This window comes from Phycodurus eques, chromosome 2 (genome assembly GCF_024500275.1).
Source record: "Phycodurus eques isolate BA_2022a chromosome 2, UOR_Pequ_1.1, whole genome shotgun sequence".
In the NCBI taxonomy this organism is placed as follows: Eukaryota; Metazoa; Chordata; class Actinopteri; order Syngnathiformes; family Syngnathidae; genus Phycodurus; species Phycodurus eques.
The window spans coordinates 19,455,332-19,478,721 of record NC_084526.1 but is presented as its reverse complement, the minus strand read 5'-3'; the positions used below and the strand labels follow the sequence as shown (position 1 = coordinate 19,478,721).

Sequence of the window (23,390 nt, the reverse complement as noted above, 5' to 3'; positions counted from 1 at the left end):
ACAAATTGGGATTTGGATGTATGTTTAACAAGGTTAGTTTGTTTTTGCAAAAAAAGGAGAAGAGTGTTGACAAACTTTCAAGCAGCAGTGTACATGACGCCTCCATTGTGTGTCCTCAAAGTCTGAGTAGTTCTTCTTTGTTTGGTTGTACTTCTCTTTGCAGCATACGTGTATGGCAGGTTAAAAATGAAAGGTTTCATGATGTCGAATTTACTTTACATGATTTCCTGTGGGAAATGTTATATAGTCATTAAAAAGCAACTGCTTTAGCACCACACATTATTCTAATGGTTCAGTCTGCTTTCACTGTGCTTTTGTGTGTAGCTGCTGTCCAATGCGGTGGTGTTCCTGTGTGGCAGCGTGGTGGGAGCCTTCCACAAGGTCCTCATGGAGAAAACCCTCAGGCAGACCTTTCAGGACACGCTGCGATGCCTCAGCATGCGCATGAAGCTGGAGATAGAGAAGAGACAACAGGTTAGTTAAGCCACACACACTAATCCAGCCCAATGAGCATTTACCTTGCATTTACTTACTGCATTCATTTGGACATATTTTCCTCAAATTGGTTGGTTCAAATGTAGTTAGTCTTCATTATTCTTCTTATTTTTTTCCCTATCCATTTATGGACTGCAATAAAGGGTTTTATGTCGGTAAATAATTAATAAAACAAATAGAGTATAATTTATTTTCCATATTCGTTTGACATTTTTAAAATGTTATTAATGAGTTGGTTATTTTATTGTAAATTGAAATAATATAAGCAAAATTTTAAAACTACGTCAACATTAAATTTTTAAAAAATTATGAAATCATTGGTTAGTTATGAATAAAAATACAACATTTTTGCATTTTACACATCATTCTGAATTATTTATTCATGTTAGTTTACAAGTTATCCTTTTTATCATTTATGTTTACTTAACAATTTTAGCGTCATCTGTGAATGACCTGGCCCATATGTCCATTTCCAAAAATCTAAAGTGGTCCTTGAACACAAAAGCGTTTGCTCACCTCTGACCTAAAGGATCAACCTCACAAATGCGTTTTGCTTTTTCTTTGAATGTCTTGTTTTATGCCACCACAGCAGCGCATCAGAGAGGACAAAGATGAAAGGTGTGACAATAACCGTACAACAGGAAGTAGAACTTGTTGGATACAATATTTGAGTAATGCCACCATACGTTCGTAACCAGTGGTAGTTACGATGAAAAGTGGAATGATAACCATAGACCTTGAAATTGAACTTTTGAAAATGTGTGGGTCTTTAAGACCGCCACAAAGAACAACGTTGAGTATCAGTTTCACTGTGATGCAGAAGCGGTCACATCCTCCACAGGTGCGATACCCCAGCTATCATGTCAAAGCCAAAAGGGAAGCAGAGCTGTATTTCCGTGCACAGATTAGAGTGCATCTGTCAAATGGCACAAACTCGCTTACTCTGTGACGATGTGGACACCGTGGTGGGTATGTGTTTTGAGTTACAAGCCTGATTGTGGAACAACTCAAACTCTTTATCTCAAGGCACCACTATGTGTATGTGTCCTTTTAATAGATTGTGCTGCTTTGCATTCAGCTGACTGAGAAAACACTGAAAGCAAACATGACAGACATGCAGTACAAATGAAGAGTCTTGTTACTACGGTTTGAGGTTTTCTTTGATCTCCGCAAAGCCCCATCCTTGGCTGGCCTCCGGGTGACCTTGCTTCAGAATATTTATCGTTGTGACCAGCCCATCCCGTGCTAATTAAAATTTTCTGCCTTCACTGGAGTTTTCTTTTGAAATATTTCCCTCTTTTTGGCATTAACCGGGACTATTACCAGCACTGGATTGTAAACACTGTATTTGTGGACAAGTGTGCGTGTGCTCTCCAAGATCATGCAAGTTCTACACGCATTTTGGCTTTTGCAGGAGAACCTGCTGCAGTCTGTGCTGCCGGTCTACATCTCCATGAAAATGAAGTTGGCCATCATGGAGCGCCTGCAGGACTGCAAAGACAAGGAGGAGCAACAGCGGCTCGTCAAAGACAACAACTTTCACAGCCTCTATGTCAAACGGCACGAAAACGTCAGGTACCAAACACAAATGACATTGGAAAAAATGGATGCATGCCATTGCTGTGGTTGTCAATATGTGATTTTTTTTTTTGTTTTTTTTGTTTTTTTTGTTTTTTGTTACCACAGTTGTTGGCGGGTGTAACAGTTTTAAGATTTTTTTTTTTTCCCCTCACAGAATACATGTGGCTCGAGCCACACCTCTACTCTGTAAACCCACATTGCAACTTACATCATGGCGAGTTACTTTCCTGAAAAGAAGGCAATTTTTGTGTTGCACCTTCCTCAAAAGACAAACTATTCAGGTTGCCCTTTCTATAATAGATTAACTGTTAGTGTTGCACTTTCCTAAAATGAAAACGAAGACCTACTGATGTTACACTTTCCTATAACATAATTCATTTCACACTTTCCTAAAGGGAAGACAAACAACGGATGTCGGACTTTCTTAAAAAAAAAAAAAAATAAAAAAAAAAAATAGATGTTGCACTTCCCTAAAAAGAAGAGTATTGATGTACATTTTAAAAAAGACAAACTATTGATATTGCACTTTCTTAAAAAGAACTACTTTGTTGCACTTTCCTGAAAAGAAAAACTATTGATGTTGCATTTCCCTAAAAAGAAGATAAACTTGATGCTGCACTTTCCCAGATTTATATAGTTGTTTAATTGCACACTTAATGAGTGAGCAGGCACTCCAGAGCCCCAACCATTTCTATACAGACCATCGAAAAGTCTATTTTACATTGAATGCCACATGAAACACCACTTTATCAAATTGTCCCATGAAGCAGATTTGCCTCTCTCTGACGGATTTGTTTACTTCCTGACAGCTGACCCACTTACAGACTCCAATTGTCCTGGATCAGCCTGTAAACAATCCTATTATATTTTTTTTCGGATGAATGTCAGAGTGTTCTTTACTATGCTCCATTTATGGAAATGCACAATTATGATTCATTGGTCCACTTTGACTAAAATCCTTCCATTTTCTCTGGACCTGGCCTAACAAATGGATTCACGTGACTTTTTTATTATTTCTAATGGAAAAGGCGTTACTTGATGTATTTCATTAAGTCTGGCCTTTCTTTCTGTTCACCAGTTGCTTTGCACGACAGTATGTGTGTCTCTGAGACAGTTTGTGCATGCCTGCGTGTGTGTGTGTGTGTGTGTGTGTGTGTGTGTGTGTGTGAGAGAGAGAGAATGTGTGTGTGTCTGTGATTGTGTGTGTCTCTCAGAGTTGGACAGAGAGTGTGTGCGTGTGTGCGTGCGTGCGTGCGTGCGTGCATGCGTGTTTTTATCAAAAGGAGACCACAAAGGCATCAATCAGACCGTCTTGCAGTGAGAAGGTGTTGAATGAGAGGCCCCAACCCTGACTCTACCCCATATAAATTACTCCGTTCATAGAAATCATTGCGGCTTTTTGTGGACTGAGTGTCTCCTTCAAGCACTTGGCCTATTTTGTCCAAGTCATAATGGAGAAGGAGCAGGCGTAATGTGTTTTTGTCCTCCCAGCGGCCCAGGCTGACCAACGAGTTTAATATATAAAGTATACAGTACAGTGGAGTCCAATATTTTGCCATAGAAAATCATGGAAATAAGTCATTTCAGTATCAAACTTTCACTATCGTAACACCTTTGTTTTTTTGTAATTTTCACATTTTTAAAAAATGTGTTGTTAAAAAAAAATATATATATATATATATATATATTATTAATTTTTTTTATTTATTACACGTGGACAAAATTGTTGGTACCCTTCTGTTAATGAAAGAAAAACCCTCAGTGGTTAGAAATAACTTGAATCCGACAAAAGTAGGATTAAAATTGTTTAATGAAAATCAGACATTGCTTTTGAATTGTGGTTCAACAATTATTTTAGGGGAAAAAACCACTTGAAACCGGTCTGGACAAGAATGATGGTACCCTTAACTTCATATTTTGTTGCATGACCTTGTGAGGCAGTCACTGCAATCAAACAATTATTGGAACTTTCAATGAGACTTTTGTACCGCTCAGGCGGTATTTTGGCCCATTCTTCATTAAGAAGCTGCTGCAGTTGTCTGAGCTTTGAAGGGTGCTTTCTCCAGATGGTATGTTTCAGCGCCTTCCACAGATGTTCAATCGGATTTAGATCAGGGCTCATAGGCCATTCTTGGGTGTTTTTAGCTGTGTGTTTTGGGTCATTATCCTGTTGCAAGACCTGCAACTGAGACCAAGCTTTTTGACACTGGGGAGCACACGCAGCATCAGCACTGGGGCGCCCCAAGGTTGTGTCCTCTCTCCGCTGCTCTTCTCTCGCTACACAAACGACTGCACCTCAACGCACCCGGCTGTCAAACTCCTGAAGTTTGCAGATGACACCACTGCCACCGGCCTCATCAAGGACGGTGACGAGTCTGCATATCGACAGGAAGTGGAGCTGTGGTGCAGCCGACACAACCTGGAGCTGAACACGCTCAAGACTGTAGAGATGATCGTGGACTTCAGGAGGCATCCTTCGCCACAGCTGCCCCTCACGCTGTCCAGCTGCCTTGTGTCAACCGTCGAGACCTTCAAGTTCCTGGGAATTACAGTCTCTCAGGACCTGAAGTGGGCAATCAACATCAACTCCGTCCTCAAAAAGGTCCAGCAGAGGATGTACTTCCTGCGGCTTCTGAGAAAGCCATTCACTCTTTCTGGATCTCTGCTAGATTCTTGAATCTTCTGTCTGATAATCCGCTGAAGCCCACGGTCATCTCTTTTACTGGTGCATCTTCTCCTGCCACATTTTCTCCTTCCACTAGACTTTCCATTGATATGCTTGGACACAGCAAGTTCCTTAGCTATGAACTTTTGTGGCTTACCCATCCTGTGGAGGGTATCAATGATGGTCTTCTGGCCAGTTGTCAAGTCTGTAGTCTTCCCCATATAGAACCCGACTGAGACAATTGAACCAAACTGAAGCAATTTGGGGAAACCTGTGCAGGTGCTTTGAGTTGAGTAGATGATTAGTGTGTGACACTCAATTTAAAACATTTATGACCTGCAAAATTCGGGCTGATTTCTTCACAGTAGTCAAATTTTTTTCAATTCCTGATTTCGTGGGTTTTATGAACTGGAAGCCCAAATTCTGTAAAAATAAATAAATAAATACTTGAAATTGTTTACATTGTGGGCTCTGAATCTATAATCTATGAAAATGTAACTTTTTGAATTACGGAACTAAATAAACCTTTCCATGATATTCAACTGTTTTGGAAAGGGCCCATGTGTGTGTGTGTGTGTGTGTGTGTTATGGTTTATAATTTATATTCAAAATATTTAATATTTAAAAAAATTAAATACAAATAAAAAATCAACATGAGGCCAAATAGAGTTAATATTTTGGTTTAGAAAAGTACCTTAAAGGCAGATTCAGAAAACTATTTATCTCCATGGGCTAGTTCAGTGTTATACAAGTGTAAATAGACGTGCAATAACTTGAAGCAACTTGTGGCATTCTATTTAGCCAGTCTTTCCTGTGTCGCAGTAAGTTGTTTTTCCTGTTCTATTGTCATCATTGCCCTTTTTTGACTTAAGTGTGAGAATATGTTAGCCACTGTTATAGTAAGACTTGAAAATAATAAAAACACACCCAGTCTTCACTTTAATGACAAAGGTGCGATGTGAAAGCAATTTGCATCGCTCATTTTTTAAAAACATTCTTGTCATATTGCAAAAAAAGAAGTTGCAAAAAATATATTGTATTAAAACGACTGAATAAGTTTTTGTCTTTCTCTGAAATTTGTTTTGTTTTTATACACTGCAAAAAAAATCTCAGTAAAACATTAATCCGGTAAGAAAAATATTCCCAGGGGTTTCTTGTGGGCAAAAAAACAACATATTTTGAATATTATATTTCATTTTTATTTTTTGGGAGGGAAAAAAGTTATTACAAAAAATATTTTGTCAGATTTTTGTTTTCATAAAAGATAATCCCAAAACATTTTTTTCCTGAATAAAAATATTTTTAATCAAATCCACCCAAAATTTCCTTTGTGGCCAATTTGTGTGGAAAATTTTATTTTGTTTCAATACAATGGAAAAAGAGGGGTTTTCTTCCTGAATAAGTATAGTAGAGATTGTCACAAGGTAAAGGAAATTAAGTTACTTTTTTTATTTTTTTTTATTTGCTGAGTCAGTATACTCAAGTCTTGCCCGATTTGATAAGGTATTGCACAGCAGGGGGAAATGTACATTTTTTTCATGAACAGTGTTGCAAGAAAAAAAAGAAAAAGGAAACGAGAGTATTTTTACCCCAGTTATTTTGTTTGAATTTGGGACACTTTCGACTTTAGGGGCTTTCAACTTCCAAGGTATGCGACAGGTTGTGACGTGTTAGCGTTTCTTATGATAACGTGTTCTTCCTTGCAGTATTCTCTATGCCGACATTGTGGGCTTCACTCGACTGGCCAGCGACTGTTCCCCCAAGGAGCTCGTTGTCATGCTCAACAAACTGTTCGGAAAGTTTGACCAAATTGCAAAGGTTTGTTAGCATTTATTGAAGTGTTGTTTTCCTTTTTTTGTTTGACTCTAGTTTTACTTGACCTACATTGTGATATAACCGTCATATTATGTTATAATAGGCCTTACCCCTAAAATAAATGCTGCTTTGTAGAAAGTATCTACTTGTCAATCGCGGTAATCTGCAATGCCCTCGCATGTGGGAAAGGGGAGCCAAAGCTACCGATGCACTTTTCAGCCGTTTATGAATTGAAGGAGAGTAATACACATTCATTCAATGAGTACACTCATGACATACAGACAAAGCAATATGTACAGTAGTTTCCATGTCTTACACTTGCAATCTTTTTTGTGTGAAAAAGATGTTTACAACGTTTAAAAAGTGTGTTATAAAGTGTGTGTTTGTGTGGGGTTAGTTTTTATTATTATTATTATTATAAGATCTTTCTGTATTGCATTTTTTTTCACCTATTATGAGTGGGTCTGGAAAGGATATCCTACAACAAATGAGGGTTCACTATATACTACTCATACATCCACTTCTTTCCAGGAAAACGAGTGCATGAGAATCAAGATCCTGGGCGACTGCTATTACTGTGTATCGGGCCTGCCGGTGTCTCTGCCCAAACACGCCAAGAACTGTGTGAAAATGGGCCTGGACATGTGTGAAGCCATCAAGTGAGTTATTAAAATACTAAAGGGACTCCATTAATAACAAGAATATAAAGCGCTACCTTGACTTGTGAGTGCCCCAGCTTTGAAGTTTTTCAAATTACGAGCTGTTGCTTGGTTGTTTATTTTCTTTGTGTTGTAAGCCAAAATCTGGGTTGCGAACGGTCTTCAGCTACGATGCCGCTCGAGCAAAGTGGGGGGAAAAAGGAGACTCACAGTCGCCGATGCACTTTTAGGTGCATATTGAACGAGACAGTCAAATGCACAAATACAAAATGAAATCAATTGCAAGCAGCTTTGGGAGAGCAGAATTCTCATCCAGATGCTGAGAGATTAACTGTCCATGTTTCTGACTTTACGCACTAGGCCACCTCCCTTAAAGGCACACAGCTGTGGCGCACAGTTGTTGTCAGCACTTCTGGCTTGCCCCAACATACAGTAATTATGCTTTATTAAACCAGTTCATTTCTTTATATTCTCATGTTTTAAATATTTGTATACAAGCCGGTGCTGATTGTCAATATTAATAACGCATGCCAACAATTTGGGTGTTTTTTGGAGTTGGAAGAGAATAATGGATGTTCAAATTAATTTAATGAGCAAATAGATTTATGATAATGCAGCCCTATGGGGGGCACAAGCCAGTGCAAACTGGAGGCCGGTCCCAAGCCCGGAGAAATGCAGAGGGTTGCGTCAGGAAGGGCATCCGGCTTAAAACTTTGCCAAACAAATATGAGCGTTCATCCAAAGAATTCCATACCGGATCGGTCTTGGCCCGGGTTAACAACGTCCGTCAACCTGCAGGGCGCCATTGGAAATTAATCTACTGTGGGTCGAAGTTGAAGAAGAAGAGGTGGAAAGCGGGTTCTTCGGCAGAAAGAGAAGAGGAAAGCACAAAGCCTAGAACTGAATGCGGGGACTTTGAATGTTGGGACTATGACAGGAAAATCTCGGGAGTTGGTTGACATGATGATTCGGAGAAAGGTCGATATATTGTGTGTCCAGGAGACCAGGTGGAAAGGCAGTAAGGCTAGAAGTTTAGGGGCAGGCTTTAAATTATTTTACCATGGTGTAGATGGGAAGAGAAATGGAGTCGGGGTTATTTTAAAAGAAGAGTTGGCTAAGAATGTCTTGGAGGTGAAAAGAGGATCAGATCGAGTGATGAGGCTGAAACTTGAAATTGAGGGTGTTATGTATAATGTGATTAGTGGCTTTGCCCCACAGGTAGGATGTGACCTAGAGGTGAAGGAGAAATTCTGGAAGGAGCTGGACGAAGTAGTTCTGAGCATCCCAGACAGACAGAGAGTCGTAATTGGTGCAGATTGTAATGGACATGTTGGTGAAGGTAATAGGGGTGATGAAGAAGTGATGGGTAAGTACGGCATCCAGGAAAGGAACTTGGAGGGACAGATGGTGGTAGACTTTGCAAAAAAGGATGTAAATGGCTGTAGTGAACACTTTTTCCCAGAAGAGGCAGGAACATAGGGTGACCTGCAAGAGCGGAGGTGGAAGCACGCAGGTGGATTACATCTTGTGCAGACGATGTAATCTGAAGGAGGTTACCGACTGTAAAGTAGTGGTAGGGGAGAGTGTGGCTAGACAGCATAGGGTGGTGGTGTGTAAGATGACTCTGGTGGTGGGGAGGAAGATTGGGAAGACAAAGGCAGAGCAGAGAACCATGTGGTGGAAGCTGAGAAATGACAAGTGTTGTGCAGCTTTTCGGGAAGAGGTGAGACAGGCTCTCGGTGGACGGGAGGAGCTTCCAGAAGACTGGACCACTGCAGCCAAGGTGATCAGAGAGGCTGGTAGGAGAGTACTTGGTGTATCTTCTGCCAGGAAAGGAGAGAAGGAGACTTGATGGTGGAACCTCACAGTACAGGAAATCATACAAGGAAAAAGGTTAGCTAAGAAGAAGTGGGACACTGAGAGGCGAAAGGAATACATTGAGATGCGACATAGGGCAAAGGTAGAGGTGGCAAAGGCCAAACAAGAGGCATATGATGACATGTATGCCAGGTTGGACACTAAAGAAGGAGAAAATAATCTATACAGACTGGCCAGACAGAGGGATAGAGATGGGAAGGATGTGCATCAGGTTAGGGTGATTAAGGATAGAGATGGAAATATGTTGACTAGGTGCCAGCAGTGTGCTAGCTAGATGGAAAGAATACTTCGAGGAGTGGATGAATGAGGAAAATGAGAGAGAAGGGAGAGTAGAAGAGGCAAGTGTGGTAGACCAGTGAAGTGGCAATGATTAGTAAGGGGGAAGTTAGAAAGGCATATTCAGGATATTTGGTTTTCAAGAGAAATTGCAGGATGAACCTAAAATGCAGGTAAATGAATTTTATTACGTATGTATGTAAGGTGTGTGACAGACCAATGCAGACAACGCGTAAGGTGCGTAAACAATATAGTCATTAACAAAAGGCGTATGAATACGTGGCAGACAAAGAAAACAAAGTACACACAACCGCAGATGGCTGGAGGTGCATCGCGAGGGTAAATAAAAGGCGAATACATGGATTGTAACAGTACAATAATGCAAACAAAAAAAACAACGGCAGAAAAAGCGTCGCAACAGCAGAAAAATATAAACCAATATTACTAAGAAAAAAACATGTTGTAAAAGAGATGCATGGAAATGAACAAGAGTAGGAATAACAAAATCACTTACAAAAACTCAAGTGTCCAAAAAAATGATCAATCAGACTGGCGGCAAGCTAAAGAGTAATCCGATGAATCCTCTCCGAGCATCCAACTTTTAACTCCACTTGATCAACATTGCCCGCAGGTGCATGACGGAAGGAACCGTCTTCCAGAGATCTCCTCGGCAATTGAAAAACAAAACGCAGCAGTGAACAGGACAAACATGACAAACTTGAACTTCTTTGATTATTTTATTTTAAAAAAAAAAAAAAAAAAGAAAAAGAAATTCACAACTTGTTCTTCTCTAATATGAAGCTGAATGGCAACATTTACAACAGATGTCTATTACACGAATGGACCAATACATTTGCTGGCTCAATGAGAATTGGCATCTAATTTATTCCTCTTTATTCGCATTTTAGACATAACATCCAGGATGTTCTCAGAGGGAAGTAGCCACTGAGATAAATGTTTGAATATGTGGCAGGCAAGTCCGAGAGGCCACCGGCGTGGACATCAACATGCGAGTGGGCGTGCACTCGGGCAACGTGCTGTGCGGCGTGATTGGCCTGCGCAAGTGGCAGTTTGACGTGTGGTCACATGACGTGACGCTGGCCAATCACATGGAGTCGGGAGGCCTTCCGGGGTGAGTGCTACCAGTACGAGGGAATGCGTTTCCATCCCCAAGTCATTTACTACATGTATTTATTCGTGGTATCTCCTAGATGACACTTGTGAAAGGGCAAAATAATTGATTGATTGTTGTATGTGGAAATTATTTTTGAGTGCACTACTTGGCTGCAATCATTAAAAAACAAAAAATCTAAATGTTCTTCAAAAAATATATTAAATAGAAAGTGAAATTCATATCCATAGTCAAACAAATTTAGTCAAAAGGTCCAACCCTACTAGATGCATATTACATTGCTGTCCAATGCAATGAAATAATAATTTTCTCTGTGAATGTTTTAGCTTTAGCTCCCAAAAATAAAACAACTTTTACTTTTTAATTATTGTTGTTTCATACAGTACGACAAAAACAAAAAAACACATTGAAAAATAATTCGTTTTTATAGAATACAAAAACCCTAAATAATTTCTTTGTGCTAAATTAATCATACAGTGGCCAAATATGTAATTTTCTTTATGAAGGAATATTTTTAATTCCTACAATATGGAAAAAAAAAAGTTATCCCTTTTTTGTACTGCATGAATAATTTTAACATGAGATTATTATAATTTTTTTTGATATCGTTTGAATCAAAACATTTTGTCTTTGTTGTTGCACAATCAAAAAACATTTTTGGAAATATTTTTGTTTAAAAAAGTTATTAAATTAAGCAATTCCAATAAATAGTTAAAACTATTATTAAAATGTTTTTGTGAAAGAATATCTTTTTTTCCCCCAAAATGAAAAAGTGCAATAACATTTTCATTGTGAAAAAACTATATTGAAGTATTTGATTTTCAATATTTCTGTGAAAAACGTCTCTGTTTTTGGATCCTAAATGTGAATATAAATGTTTTCACTCGCCAGCCACAATGAGCTTCTCTTGTTTCTTTGTCGTGTGGTGGAGTCTTTTTCACTAAATGTTCAACCGTGGCCAAAAACAGTGACAAAAACAACAACTCATCATTCTGATCATTATAGACGTGTGCACATCACTGAGGCCACGCTGAAGCACTTGAACAAGGCGTACGAGGTGGAGGAGGGCGACGGGCAGCTCCGGGATCAATACCTCAAGGAGCTTAACGTCAGAACCTACCTCGTTATTGACCCTCGGGTGAGTTTATGGCCTTCTGCCGCGCCTGCAAAGGCACTTAATGCTTGTTATGCATGCACTTGAAAGCATACAGTACCTTTTAGAATGACTCTAATATATATGCATGATGTGTGGGTGTGTGGAGGATGATCTGTATCTGGATATACTTCTCCCTGTAAATGTCACAAATACTGTGGTACCTGGATTTCCGAGTGCCCCAAGTGAAGTGGAAAAGAAAATGGTAGCAATTAAGGAAACTACTTTCTGTTTTATTATGTTTTATAACTGTATATTTTTATATAGTACAATACACACAATACAGTGTTATTTTTCTTTTATTTTTTTTAAATGTAACAAAATTAGTTTTTTTTTTGTTGTGGGGGAGGCTGGAACGGAGTAGTGGCATTTCATCCCTCCATCCATCCATTTTCCGTACATCTTATCCTCACTACTGTCACGGGTGTGCAATTCATTTCAGTAGGGAAGAGGAATTTAATGTATGAGTCAAATGAGTTACAGTCAACCCTCGCTACTTCGCGGTTCGACGATCGCGGATTCACGAATTCGCGGATTTTTTACAGTGCAATTTTGCTTTCAGTTTTTACAGCGTAAGAAGCCGCATTGTATTCTGCGTCCTGATTGGCTACGGTACTGTAGACCGATTTGAATCCCTCTCCTCCGTGCCATGTCTCCTGTACAGCACAGAATGCGTTAGGCTTGCTAAATTTGAATTAGTGTTCGATTGCTAGCAGTGTGACTCTAAAGTGCCTCCTGTTTGCAAGTTTCCTCCCAGACATAACCAACAAGGTTGACGAAACGTGCTGCACCGACAAGGGCACCTGCGGTCGCACGCAAGAGGCAAGGGAAGGTGCTAACTATCGAAGGTGGCATGTCTGTTTCTAAGAATCTTCTCACCCAGAAGAAAAAAGAGCGAAGAACCTATAACTATGTTAAGTAGGTCGGAAAAGGACGCTACAGCGGCGCGGCGTCAGTACGAAGAAGGACGGTCAGAGGAAGCGTGAAAAACCGCGCGAGTCACAATTAATCATTTCTAATGTTTCCAATCACATACGTTGTTCATTAAAATGTAATTCGTTATTTCAAAAAAATGTCATCATTATTTGTCAGAAAATGTTTACATATTTATTTCTTTAAAAAATGTTTGGGCCTTAAAACAGGTTTTGACCTTTGTTTCGTTATACAATAGTGTTAACAATAATAATAATAAGTACAACGACAACAACTAATAATAATAATAATATACTTATTTTTGTTACAAAGGTTTGAACTTTGAGCGTGTTTAAACCATATAGAAATGTGAGAAAATGTTGATGATGATGTTTACAGCCTTAAAACATATAGTATGATAATTGTAATAAATAAAGTTTCCTACTACGCGGATTTCGTTAATCGTGGGTTATTTTTGGAACGTAACCCCCGCGATAAACGAGGGAACACTGTATAAGCTCGGTCACACAAAAATTCAACTTGTAAGTCAAATTATCACTGGCTAACGTTTTCATAAGTGCTGTTTATGTCTAACGAGTCCAAAGATCCGACGCAGAGCAGCCGCAGCGTCCCCAAGCCTCGTGTGAACGACGGTTTGAAGATGCGAGCGTCGGTGCGCATGACGCGCTACCTGGAGTCCTGGGGGGCCGTCAAGCCGTTCGCCCACCTGCAGAGCCGAGAGGGCTTCGCGGTGGAAACCCTCGGCAACGGCAAGTCGTTCAGCAAGGTAAGCGTGACTGCAGAAAATCTACTCATGCTTAGTTATTTGCGATAATTGCCACCTTGCACAACTGAAATAAACAGAATGCTGATAAATATTCCATACAGTAAAAAAAACAAACAAAAAAAAAAAAAGTCACAAATTAAAAAGAAAAATCCATATTCAGTCACATGATTATTTCACGATAATGTAATATTTGCACAATGGAAATAAACAAAACTAAGACAAATTCAGTTTTTTTTTTTTTTTTTTTTTGGTCAGGACATCCCACTGCGAACAGCACCCAGCTCCAAGCTTACTGAGAGGTAAGGGGGAAAAAAAAAAAAAAGTGAATCTCCGTTTTTTGCTATTTTGAGCCTGCACTGCAGCAAAGTTGATGTCAACTGCTGTAAATGAAGTCTCATGCACATGCATTCCAAAGCCAGTCAACAAGCTCTATTTGTCTCTTCATGGCGGTTTTCCATACATTGACATAACAAGGGGCTACCTTCATAGCAAGATGTGTTTTGTGTTATTACTTGTTGCACTCTTCCTATGACAGCTTTGATGAGTCACTAGAAGAGCGGTTGTCCTTGTCCACGCCCTCATTCAGCAGCTATAAGTGAGTTTGGGCCCCTGGCGCAGTGCAGGAGTTCTCAGCCTTCAATTAAGAAAACCTGTACTGACTGTTTATTGAATTATTGAATCATTTATTGTATTTTCACAAATGGTGGCTTTTATTTGTACATTTATGGAATAGTGTTCCCCCTAATATCACAGATTTTTCAAACAATCTTTCTTTATGGGATTTTACTGTATGTACTTAGTTACTGTAATGCCCTTGCATGTGGGAAAGGAGAGCCACAGTCACCAATGCAATTATATTAGACATGGTTTCGGCCTGAGCACAAAAACAGTGCATAGGTGAGTTTTTCAGCAAATACCGGAGGACAGGTTTGCAAATACCAAACTGTGAATATGCAGGGGTTCACTGTAGTGCATTCTAGGTGCATCCTGAAATTTCCTCCTGAAAGTCCCATATCTTGAACCTGATTTGACTTTTACTCATGCAGGTAAGGCAATTGAGAACAGATTGTCATTTTCAATGCTGACCTGGCTGCAGACAGCAGAGTAAAACAAACCTTTTATGAGTAGTGTATGTGCCTTGGCTCAACTAAAGTTGGGAAACACTGTATTAGATGCACAGCCACTATTTGAGAAGATACATTGAAACAAATACAATGATTTTTTTTTTTTTTTTAAATGAAAAATATGGGTCTTTGACTTGTAGCTGGGTGAGAACCTCTAGCTGAGCGGCGAGTCCTAACGTACCAACGCTAACCTCAAAAGAGCTCTTTCGCTCGTCTTCCTACTCACCACATGACACCGCTTACCTCCTTTCAGGATCCTGCCGACACGTTCTCCTGAGCTCTAACTGGGGTGGGGCGCGTTTGTGTCTGCTGTGTACATCTGTGCGACGGCTTCCTTCCTGCCAGATAGCGTAAGGGGGCTTTTCATAGCCCCCTGAAAACCTCATCTAACTTACAGCATCCGGTTAACTCCCTCCCCCTCTTTGTGCAACACAGGCATGATCTATACAGCCACAATCTCCATTTTCTCTCTGACTAATGTGCACACAGCAGCCGTTAACCCCCAAACCCGGCCTTATGTGTCTTTTTCCTTAATGGCGTCTGCTTCTCCGGCGCAGAAATAAGTCTCAGAAGAGTCGCTTTGATGAGGAGCTGCACAACGAGATGACCACCACCATAGATGAACTGGGCACCAAGTAGGTCCATTCCATAGGCCATGTCATTAAAACATTTTTTAAAAAAAGCCTCAAAGGAAATGGAATTAAATCATTCCATGTTCAAACAGCCATAAAGCCTTTCTTAAGTATCAACTGTCATCCAAGTGTAGAAGCAATTCTTAACAATGTGTAGGATAGCCTGTGTGTGATTCAAACCCGGAACCTCTCGACTCCGCCGCACACGTGCTAAGCAAATGCCCCGACGTGCTACTATTGAGGCATATTGTCATTGTACGTTGTCGACATTGTAGCCAGTACAGTTTCCTTACTCGTGTGGACTGGTCTGAGCCGCCATTCGAAACCAGAACCTGACAACTGTGAGGCAAATATTTTGTAATGCTACATGTTTAGTTAACTATTTATTTATTTAAATGAATCATTTTAAATGTATATGTTTTTTTTATTTTAATAAATGTGCTCAGTTCATACAAATTATCATTTATGTATAATCAGTTTAATTATAATAATTTTAGAAAATAAATAAACTTGATGTATATTTTATACTTGGATAATGAAATAAGTTCACATTTTTAATTATTGTAATTATAATTAACCAATCGTTTTACCTACATATTTTTTAAATGTTAGTTTATTTAATATTAAATAAATAATTGATGATGATCAAGTTAATTATAATACATTACCCATTTTTTTCAAAAATAAATAAAACATTGATAAATGCATGTGTAAAACAGTTTATTTGGACTCATTTCTCATATCTAGCCAGAAATTACACCAAGTCAGCCATTTTTTATTTTGGTAATTATTTTTAATTACATTAAAAAACATCAAACAATTATTTAATGAGAGCGAAACAATTATAAAAAAATACTGAATGTTAATTAACCCATTTTAGGAAAAAATAACAAAAGAATGCAACAAAAGGAGTCTGGATAATGTAAAGGCTTGGTAGGCCTGATTAAAGAATATTTACTTTGGCTCACAACTGCTCTAGAAGCTCCACTGTATTATTTTACACACAAGATCATGCTGCTTTTAGATGGCAGATGCTCCAGTTAATGCGACAATCTGTTTTTTCTTTATCTCCTTCCTTCCAAGACAATGGTACAAGTCTGAGGAGAGTGGCAGTTTAGCCATATGGTTTCCAAAGAAAGACCTAGAAAAACAGGTAAGTTGAACAAAACAAACTACCACGTTGTCTTAATTTTGGTTCCCATTCAAATGTGCGCTCATTGTCTCCTTGTCAAAAGTACCGAGCCTTGGATTTGCCCATGTTCAAGGACTACGTGGGCTGCGCGGCCATCATCTTCCTCTGCATCTTTTCCATCCAGATGTTAGTCACCAGGGAGTGAGTATGAGCAGTATGAGCAGCAATGACAAAAGTGCAGAAAATGGAGGTTGACTGACGACCGGTTGCTTTGATCGCTGTCAGTCGGCAGATACTCGGAGTGACGTTCGCGGTGTTGGCGTGTGTCCTGCTGCTGACACTGGCCATCTGTTTTGCAGCTCACATACAGGTCAGTGTGGAAAGCCGCCTGGTTTCACATACCTGTACATTTGTAGAATAATGATAATAACTTTGATTCATATAGAGGCCAAGGGGCCCAATGCTTAAAAAAATCAATCATAAACCCAAAAAAAATGCATGTTTTTTAAAATGAAATTTACCTATTTTTTATGTCAAATAAAATGAACTTTACGGCAAATTTTCAAGCCAAACCGGACACCAGGTCAGCAATTCAATGTTGAAATAAAGTAAATAAAATACAGAATATAATTTTTTTTAATAAAATACAATTTTTACCAACCTATCTAGCCATAAATGACACCAAGTCAGACATGTGATGATAAACGAAAAAATAAAACGCAATTGAATAAATTCAGTATATATAGTAAAAACAATATTTTCAAAAAGTTATCCTAACTTTATAGCAATCTCTCAGGCCAAAAAGGATGTCAGATCAGCGCTTCAATTTTACACAAAAATGAAAACTAATTAAAGAAATTCAGTGTATAAAATAAAATATACTTTATAGCAAACTCTCAAGCCGAAACGGACTCCAGGTGTTTCTCTCCAATGTTAAACATACTGTAAGGTAAATTAAATCTACATTTTTAAAAATAAGTAGCATTAACTTTATAGAAACCTCAAGCCAAAATGGACGCCAAGGGGATATTCCAGCAAGCAGGTTACATGAAAACTTGGGAGGAAGTTGACCCTGAGATGATGGAAAGCATGATCCATCCGTTCCAAAGAGTTGGGAAAGAGGAATTCCGACTCAGTTACCGTGGTAACTAACTCCGTGAACGATGCTCGATCCTGACGTTTTACGTGTCTGTTCCCACCTGAAACAAACACGGCTTGTTCGTTTCTCAACAATCCAATTGATATTGAGGCACAACTACATCTAAAATGATATGCTGGTATTCCCAAACTAATTTCTGATCAAAAACGATTGCTTTTCATACTCGGACAACACTGGATATTTGCTGACGTCAGTGCAAATTTTGTGCAATAATGTGTCAGCTGGTGAAAAAAGTCACTGTCACAGGGAAACGGCTGTTATCATGTAAGAAAAATAGTTCCACAGGATTGCAAGTGATTGATGTAGAAATATTTTATGTAAATACAGTATTTTGTTTTATCAAATTATGACCCGATGAGCCAAGAATCCCAAATATGTTTTGCATTGTTTGTATTCATTTCTCTTAGACTTGGTTGATTGATTGACTGTTAATACAATTGAATATATAGAAATTTCATAATGATTTGTTAATTTTTAATAAATTGGTTAAGTTAGCTTAATTTTAAATAATTAAATTAAGTGAGAAATATTTTTTTTTGTAAAATAACCCATTTTACCTTTGTATTATTACTGTATATTCATTGATGTAATTAAATCATTGGTTAATTTATTTATTGTCAAAATAATTTTTATTTTGTGTTTTATTAACATTACTAAAATAATTTTAGATGTACATTTACAATTTTAAAAACTAAAATAATGACTTCATTAATAATTGCTCATATAATTTGAAATATTTAAAATGAGAATCAAAAATTTTATTGGTTAAAAATGGTTCGTTTATTCAGAAAAGCGCTACACGAGTGAAAGCCCATTTACCATGTCGTGGTTGTGGCCGTGAACTAGCTTAGCTCAAGCTGAGCGTACTTAGACTTGACTGAACTAATTCAGATCAGCTGTTCCGGAGCTTGCCGGCACAGTGGAGACTGGTTAGCACATCTGCCTCTCAGTTCTGTAGACCGGGGTTCAAATCCCAGCCCCGCCTGTGGGAAGTTTGCATGTTCTCCCTGTGCCTGGGTGGGTTTTCTCCGGGCGCTCCGGTTTCCTCCCACATCCCAAAAACATGCGTGGTAGGTTGATTGAAGACTCTAAATTGCCCGTAAGTGTGAATGTGAGTGTGAATGGTTGTTTGTTCGTATGTGCCCTGTGATTGGTTGGCTACCGGTTCAGGGTGTACCCCGCCTCCCGCCTGAAGATAGCTGGGATAGGCTCCAGCAGCCCGCGATCCTAGTCTAGATAAGGGGTAAAGAAAATGGATGGATGGATGTTCTGGACCTGAGTGATCCTGGTTTTTGAGTTCAGGAGCGGTCAAGTCAGAAGTCAGGTTTAGACAAAGAGCATTTTGAACCTGCTTGCTGGAATACCTCTCTTGGTCAGCCATTCAATGTTATAACTGAAGTGGACATAAACTTCATAGCAACATCTTTATCCAAAATAACAGGTCACCGCTCAATTGTAAGGCAGGCACCTGAATGCGTTTCTCATTCAACGCCTCCAGTCCTCACTGGCTTGAGAATTAAGTAGTGCTAACCGCAATGCCAAACACCCAGGCTAACAGCATTTCGGTTAGTACGACTCTTAAGACTGCCGAAGAACGTGAGCTGGTATTCATTTAACGTAATAAAACATCTGTTTCAAGAGTAACCAATGTTTTCAACTTACCTTTGAAGTTGCAGAGGTATGATGAAGACGTAAAATAAACCGTAATTCCAGCAGACAGTCAGCGAACATTGCTTGACTTGACCGGAAGTTGAGGTTGACATTTATTTGATTTGATTTGATTTTAACTTTACTGAATCACATGCTGCGTGCATAGATCCTGAGCAAAGGATGTGAGGTCGGCCAGGCGCTGTAGTGTTGCACCCCAACCTCGGCCCTCTCTCTCGCATTATAAAAGGAGCTACTGTACATGTCAAACTTTTAACGAGACTCAATGGGTAAAGGTACATGCGCCCTAGACATCGCTAATGTGCCCGAGTGCATCACTCATCAGACAAGACAAAAGCGAGTGAAACAACTTGACACAATACTAACTACATACTGTTTATCCTGCTTATCTAAATATCTAAAAATATACGGTATTTTGAAATCTTTTTATTTTACTATCAATATTTAAAAAAACTGTTTTTGCCTTTTAAGGAAAGTAATGTGGTGACCAGCATCAGTGGTGGGGCGCCATCCTAGCGCCCTCCATCGACCAGCTGCCATATTCCTCAAGAAGGATTTGCAGAATTTTCTTAACACTTATTATTTAATAATAAACGTTCAAAATCTTTGCAATACACGGACGTGGAGTACCGAATGACTGGGTTTTGCCTTGAGCCCCCAAATGACCAAATGCTCCCCTGCTTTCTATCCTTGACCGGAATAGTCAACCCTCACACATCATGTATGACAATGAATGTCTTCTTCTCAACCATCACTTCTTTGCCTGTGTGTGTATATGTAGCGCATGTTTCCAGAGAAACTGTCAGGCTGGCAGTGGCTGGCGATGGTCTCTGAGGCGGTGGTGAAGAAGCCTTGTGTGCGCCTCCCCCTGGCTGCCGTCACCACTGCCGTCATAGTTCTCTTGGCAGTCTTCAACCTGGTAAACAAGAAGTCCCTCTTAGTTATAATTTAAAAAAAAGGCATCTTGCTCTTTGGCTTATTTCAGTTTTCCATCCTCCTTTATCTTCTGTTACACAGTGCTTCGTCCAGACACATTTTCGACAATGTTCCAGTGGTGACGTTCACACCCAGGGTCACGCAAATGATTCCCAGCGAGTGGGATTACAGGGAGGACTCTTCTATTTGCCTGTGAGAGAAGCCTCTCTATGACTATAATGGAAATAAAAGTTTGACAGTCTACTTGTAAAAATTCCTTTTTTTTTTTAATTGGGGAAAAAAAGAAATGTAACAGGAAAAAAATATTTTTAAAGTGTACAGTATATATATATATATATATATATATATATATATATATATATATATATAAATGTCCTTAAATTGTTTTGGTTTTACCACTATTTTATTTTAGCGCTTTATTTATTATTTATTTTATTTTATTTTTTTTGAGTCACAATTGCCACTTGTGTACTTACTGCTACTTAACAGTTGAATAATCTTGGTTAACACAGCCTCACTGCTCAGTAGCATAAGAGTGCAACAGTCAAGCAACCAAATTATAAAAAAAAAAAAAATCTTATATTATTGTTGCATTCATCCATTTTCTTGCACTTATCCATGGTTGGGTCGCGGTGATAAAAGCTGAAGCAAGGAAGCCCAGACTTCCCTCTCCCCAGCCACTTTGTCCAACTCTTCTGGGGGGATTCCGAGGCGTTCCCTGGCCAACCGGGAGACATAGTCTCTCCAGTGTATCCCGGGGTCATCCCCGGGGCCTTCTCATCTCACGGTGGGATGTGCCCGGAACACCTCAACAGGGACGTGTTCTAACAAGATGACTGAGCCACCTCATCTGGCTCCTCTCAATGCAGAGGAGCAGCGGCCCTATTCTGAGCTTCTCACCCTACTAACTCTAAGGAAGGTCGGAGGAAACTCGTTTCGGCCGTTTGTATTCGCGATTTTGTTTTTCCGTCATGTCCCACAGCCTGTAACCATAGGTGAGGGTAAGAACGTAAATCGACCGGTAAATCGAGAGCTTCGCCTTCTGGCTCAGCTTCTTCACCACAACAGACTAATACAGAGTCCGCATCACTACAGACACTGCACCAATCTCCCTGTTGATCTCCAGCTCCATTCTTCCCTCACTTGTAAACAAGACCCCGAGACACATGAACTCCTCCGCTTGGGGAAGAATCTCTTTCCCAACCCGGAAAGAGCACTCCACCCTTTTCCGACGGAGTACCATGACCTCCGATATGGAGGGACTGATTCTCTTCCGAACCTCTCCAGTGAGAGTTGATCCACAAAGCACATGGAGACTGGTTGGGCATACCTCTGTGCACCCTCGATAACTCTGCTGAGGGTATACAGATAGTCCACTGTTCCACAGACAGGACGAAAACCACACAGCTCCTCCTGAATCTGAGATTCAACTTCCTGACGGATCCTCCTCTCCAGAACCCCCAGACCAATAAACCTTAACAGGGATGCCGAGGACTGGAATTCCCCCTATTGTTGGAACACACTCTCTGGTCCCCCCTTCTAAAAAAGGGGGACCACTACCCCGGTATGCCAATCCAGAGGCACTGTCCCCGATAGCCATGTGATGTTGTAGAGGCGTGTCAACCAGGACAGCCCCACAACATCCAGAGCCTTCAGGAAGTCCAGTTGGAAAAAACTGATTTTATTTTCATTTGACCTTTTATTTGGTTTCATGGGGATGTCGACCTTTTAGGTCTACTGTTTATGCTAATTGTTCTAAATTAACTGAATTATGTGCATAACCAAGAGACATGTTAAAACCAAGGGCAATTTAACCAAACCAATATGATCAAGGTCTTATTCAAAAGGCAAAAAGCAGATTTTCTGCCATTTTCATGAATGGATTCAGTCACCACTATGTGTGTACTTGTACTAGAAATGCAGTAGGAATGACTTAAAATGACCACTATTATGGTTTCCCCTGCAGTACTCTGTTTACTGCTGTATCCTGTCCCTGATCGCTTGCGGCGTGTTCCTGCGGGTCAGCTTGGAGCTCAAAGTGCTCTTCCTCACCCTGGCGTCCAGCGCGTACTACATCATCATCCTCAGCACCAACAGCCAGCTCTTTGTGGCCTACGCCGACGTCCTTCACGCTCAGATTACCGGAGAGGGCAACTGCAGCAGGTGGGACTCAAGATGACGATAAGGTCGTAAAAAAGCCGACAGTCTCAGGTCACATAGGAGGGATTTAGACCTATTTGTTTGCATCGTAATAGAGTTACTCAAGCTTTATTTTGACGGATTGTTGGTCCGGAATAAGCTTTAAAAGCCTTATGTCTGACATGTTCAAATAAACCCATATTAAAAAGCGCGTAAAAATTAATAAGTTCTTTGCGACAAATCAAATTAAAACTACCAAGAACACTGACTAATTAAGAAAAAATAAATCCCTCTCTCAGAAATGCAACTCGTAGTAAGCGTAATTATCTCAGTTCATAGACACTGCATTGCTAACCAAATTAGCAGCGCCTACCAAAGCATGTCAAGGTCTCCCAAGTGAATTGACATTTTAGACCAAGTTTCTTGTGGATAAAAAAAATACAAATTAAAAAGTAATCTATAAAAAAAATCATAATTGAAAAATAAAAAATGAAAATTATTATAATTAAGAATTTTGAAACAAAACACAAAAATAAGAGATATAAGAACGTCCATCCATTTTCTGAGCCGCTCCTCCTCACTAGGGGAGAAGCGGCTCAGAAAGAGAATTGAGAGAGAGAAAAAATCCCTGAGAATTGAATTGACCTGGATGAATGAGAATATTAACAGCCATAAGAAGGAGTAGTAAAAAGTGTATGAGTGACACCGTTTGTTTCATGCAGCCTAGCGGACAAGTCCATGGTGAGGCTGGTGGGCCTGGTGAAGCACCCCCAGGTGATGAGCTGCATCTATATCACATTGTTCCTGGTGACCATGCTCATCATCTCACAGCAGGTGCTCGCCTACGCTGCTCTTAAATTGCACTCATCATCATCATCATCAATGTTACCAAACCATTCTTGGTTGTGTGTCCATCTGTCTCAGAACGAGTCGTGCTTCCGCCAGGACTTCCTGCTCAAGTACAAAAACCACACGGAGCAGGATGAGATCGAGACCCGGGAGAACCTAAACCGCCTGCTTCTGGAGAACGTGCTGCCCGCCCACGTGGCCTCGCTCTTTGTTGGCGAGAACAAGAAAAACGAGGTGTGACTCGGGTCAATTCCTAACAGACAGCAGGTTTGTGTAAGGGGCTACGAAGCCCGCACACCTATTCAGCGCAATTGTCACTCTAATTATCCGAATGCACGAAGCTGTCTGAATACTTACTACGGAAACAACGATGCTTCTGTGACTTTTCTTTCTGAAAG

The 23,390-nt window shown here is 39.8% G+C and overlaps 1 protein-coding gene across 4 annotated transcripts in view; it reads left to right on the top strand.

Annotated features, from left to right (window-relative positions):
• Positions 1 to 23,390, top strand: part of adcy7 (adenylate cyclase 7) — an 87,712-nt gene that overhangs the window by 57,904 nt on the left and 6,418 nt on the right. For 3 of the 4 annotated variants that reach the window (XM_061669067.1, XM_061669058.1, XM_061669085.1), the window contains exons 5-22: positions 325 to 474; positions 1,910 to 2,070; positions 6,448 to 6,559; positions 7,088 to 7,215; positions 10,343 to 10,501; positions 11,507 to 11,639; positions 13,165 to 13,353; positions 13,609 to 13,652; positions 13,889 to 13,948; positions 15,035 to 15,112; positions 16,193 to 16,262; positions 16,345 to 16,442; positions 16,527 to 16,611; positions 19,850 to 19,987; positions 20,086 to 20,196; positions 21,971 to 22,167; positions 22,866 to 22,977; positions 23,068 to 23,226. In XM_061669067.1, coding sequence (XP_061525051.1) covers positions 325 to 474; positions 1,910 to 2,070; positions 6,448 to 6,559; positions 7,088 to 7,215; positions 10,343 to 10,501; positions 11,507 to 11,639; positions 13,165 to 13,353; positions 13,609 to 13,652; positions 13,889 to 13,948; positions 15,035 to 15,112; positions 16,193 to 16,262; positions 16,345 to 16,442; positions 16,527 to 16,611; positions 19,850 to 19,987; positions 20,086 to 20,196; positions 21,971 to 22,167; positions 22,866 to 22,977; positions 23,068 to 23,226 — 2,184 coding nt within the window. The remainder of the gene's footprint in view (positions 1 to 324; positions 475 to 1,909; positions 2,071 to 6,447; positions 6,560 to 7,087; positions 7,216 to 10,342; positions 10,502 to 11,506; positions 11,640 to 13,164; positions 13,354 to 13,608; positions 13,653 to 13,888; positions 13,949 to 15,034; positions 15,113 to 16,192; positions 16,263 to 16,344; positions 16,443 to 16,526; positions 16,612 to 19,849; positions 19,988 to 20,085; positions 20,197 to 21,970; positions 22,168 to 22,865; positions 22,978 to 23,067; positions 23,227 to 23,390) is intronic. The other variant, XM_061669076.1, reaches the window with a different exon arrangement.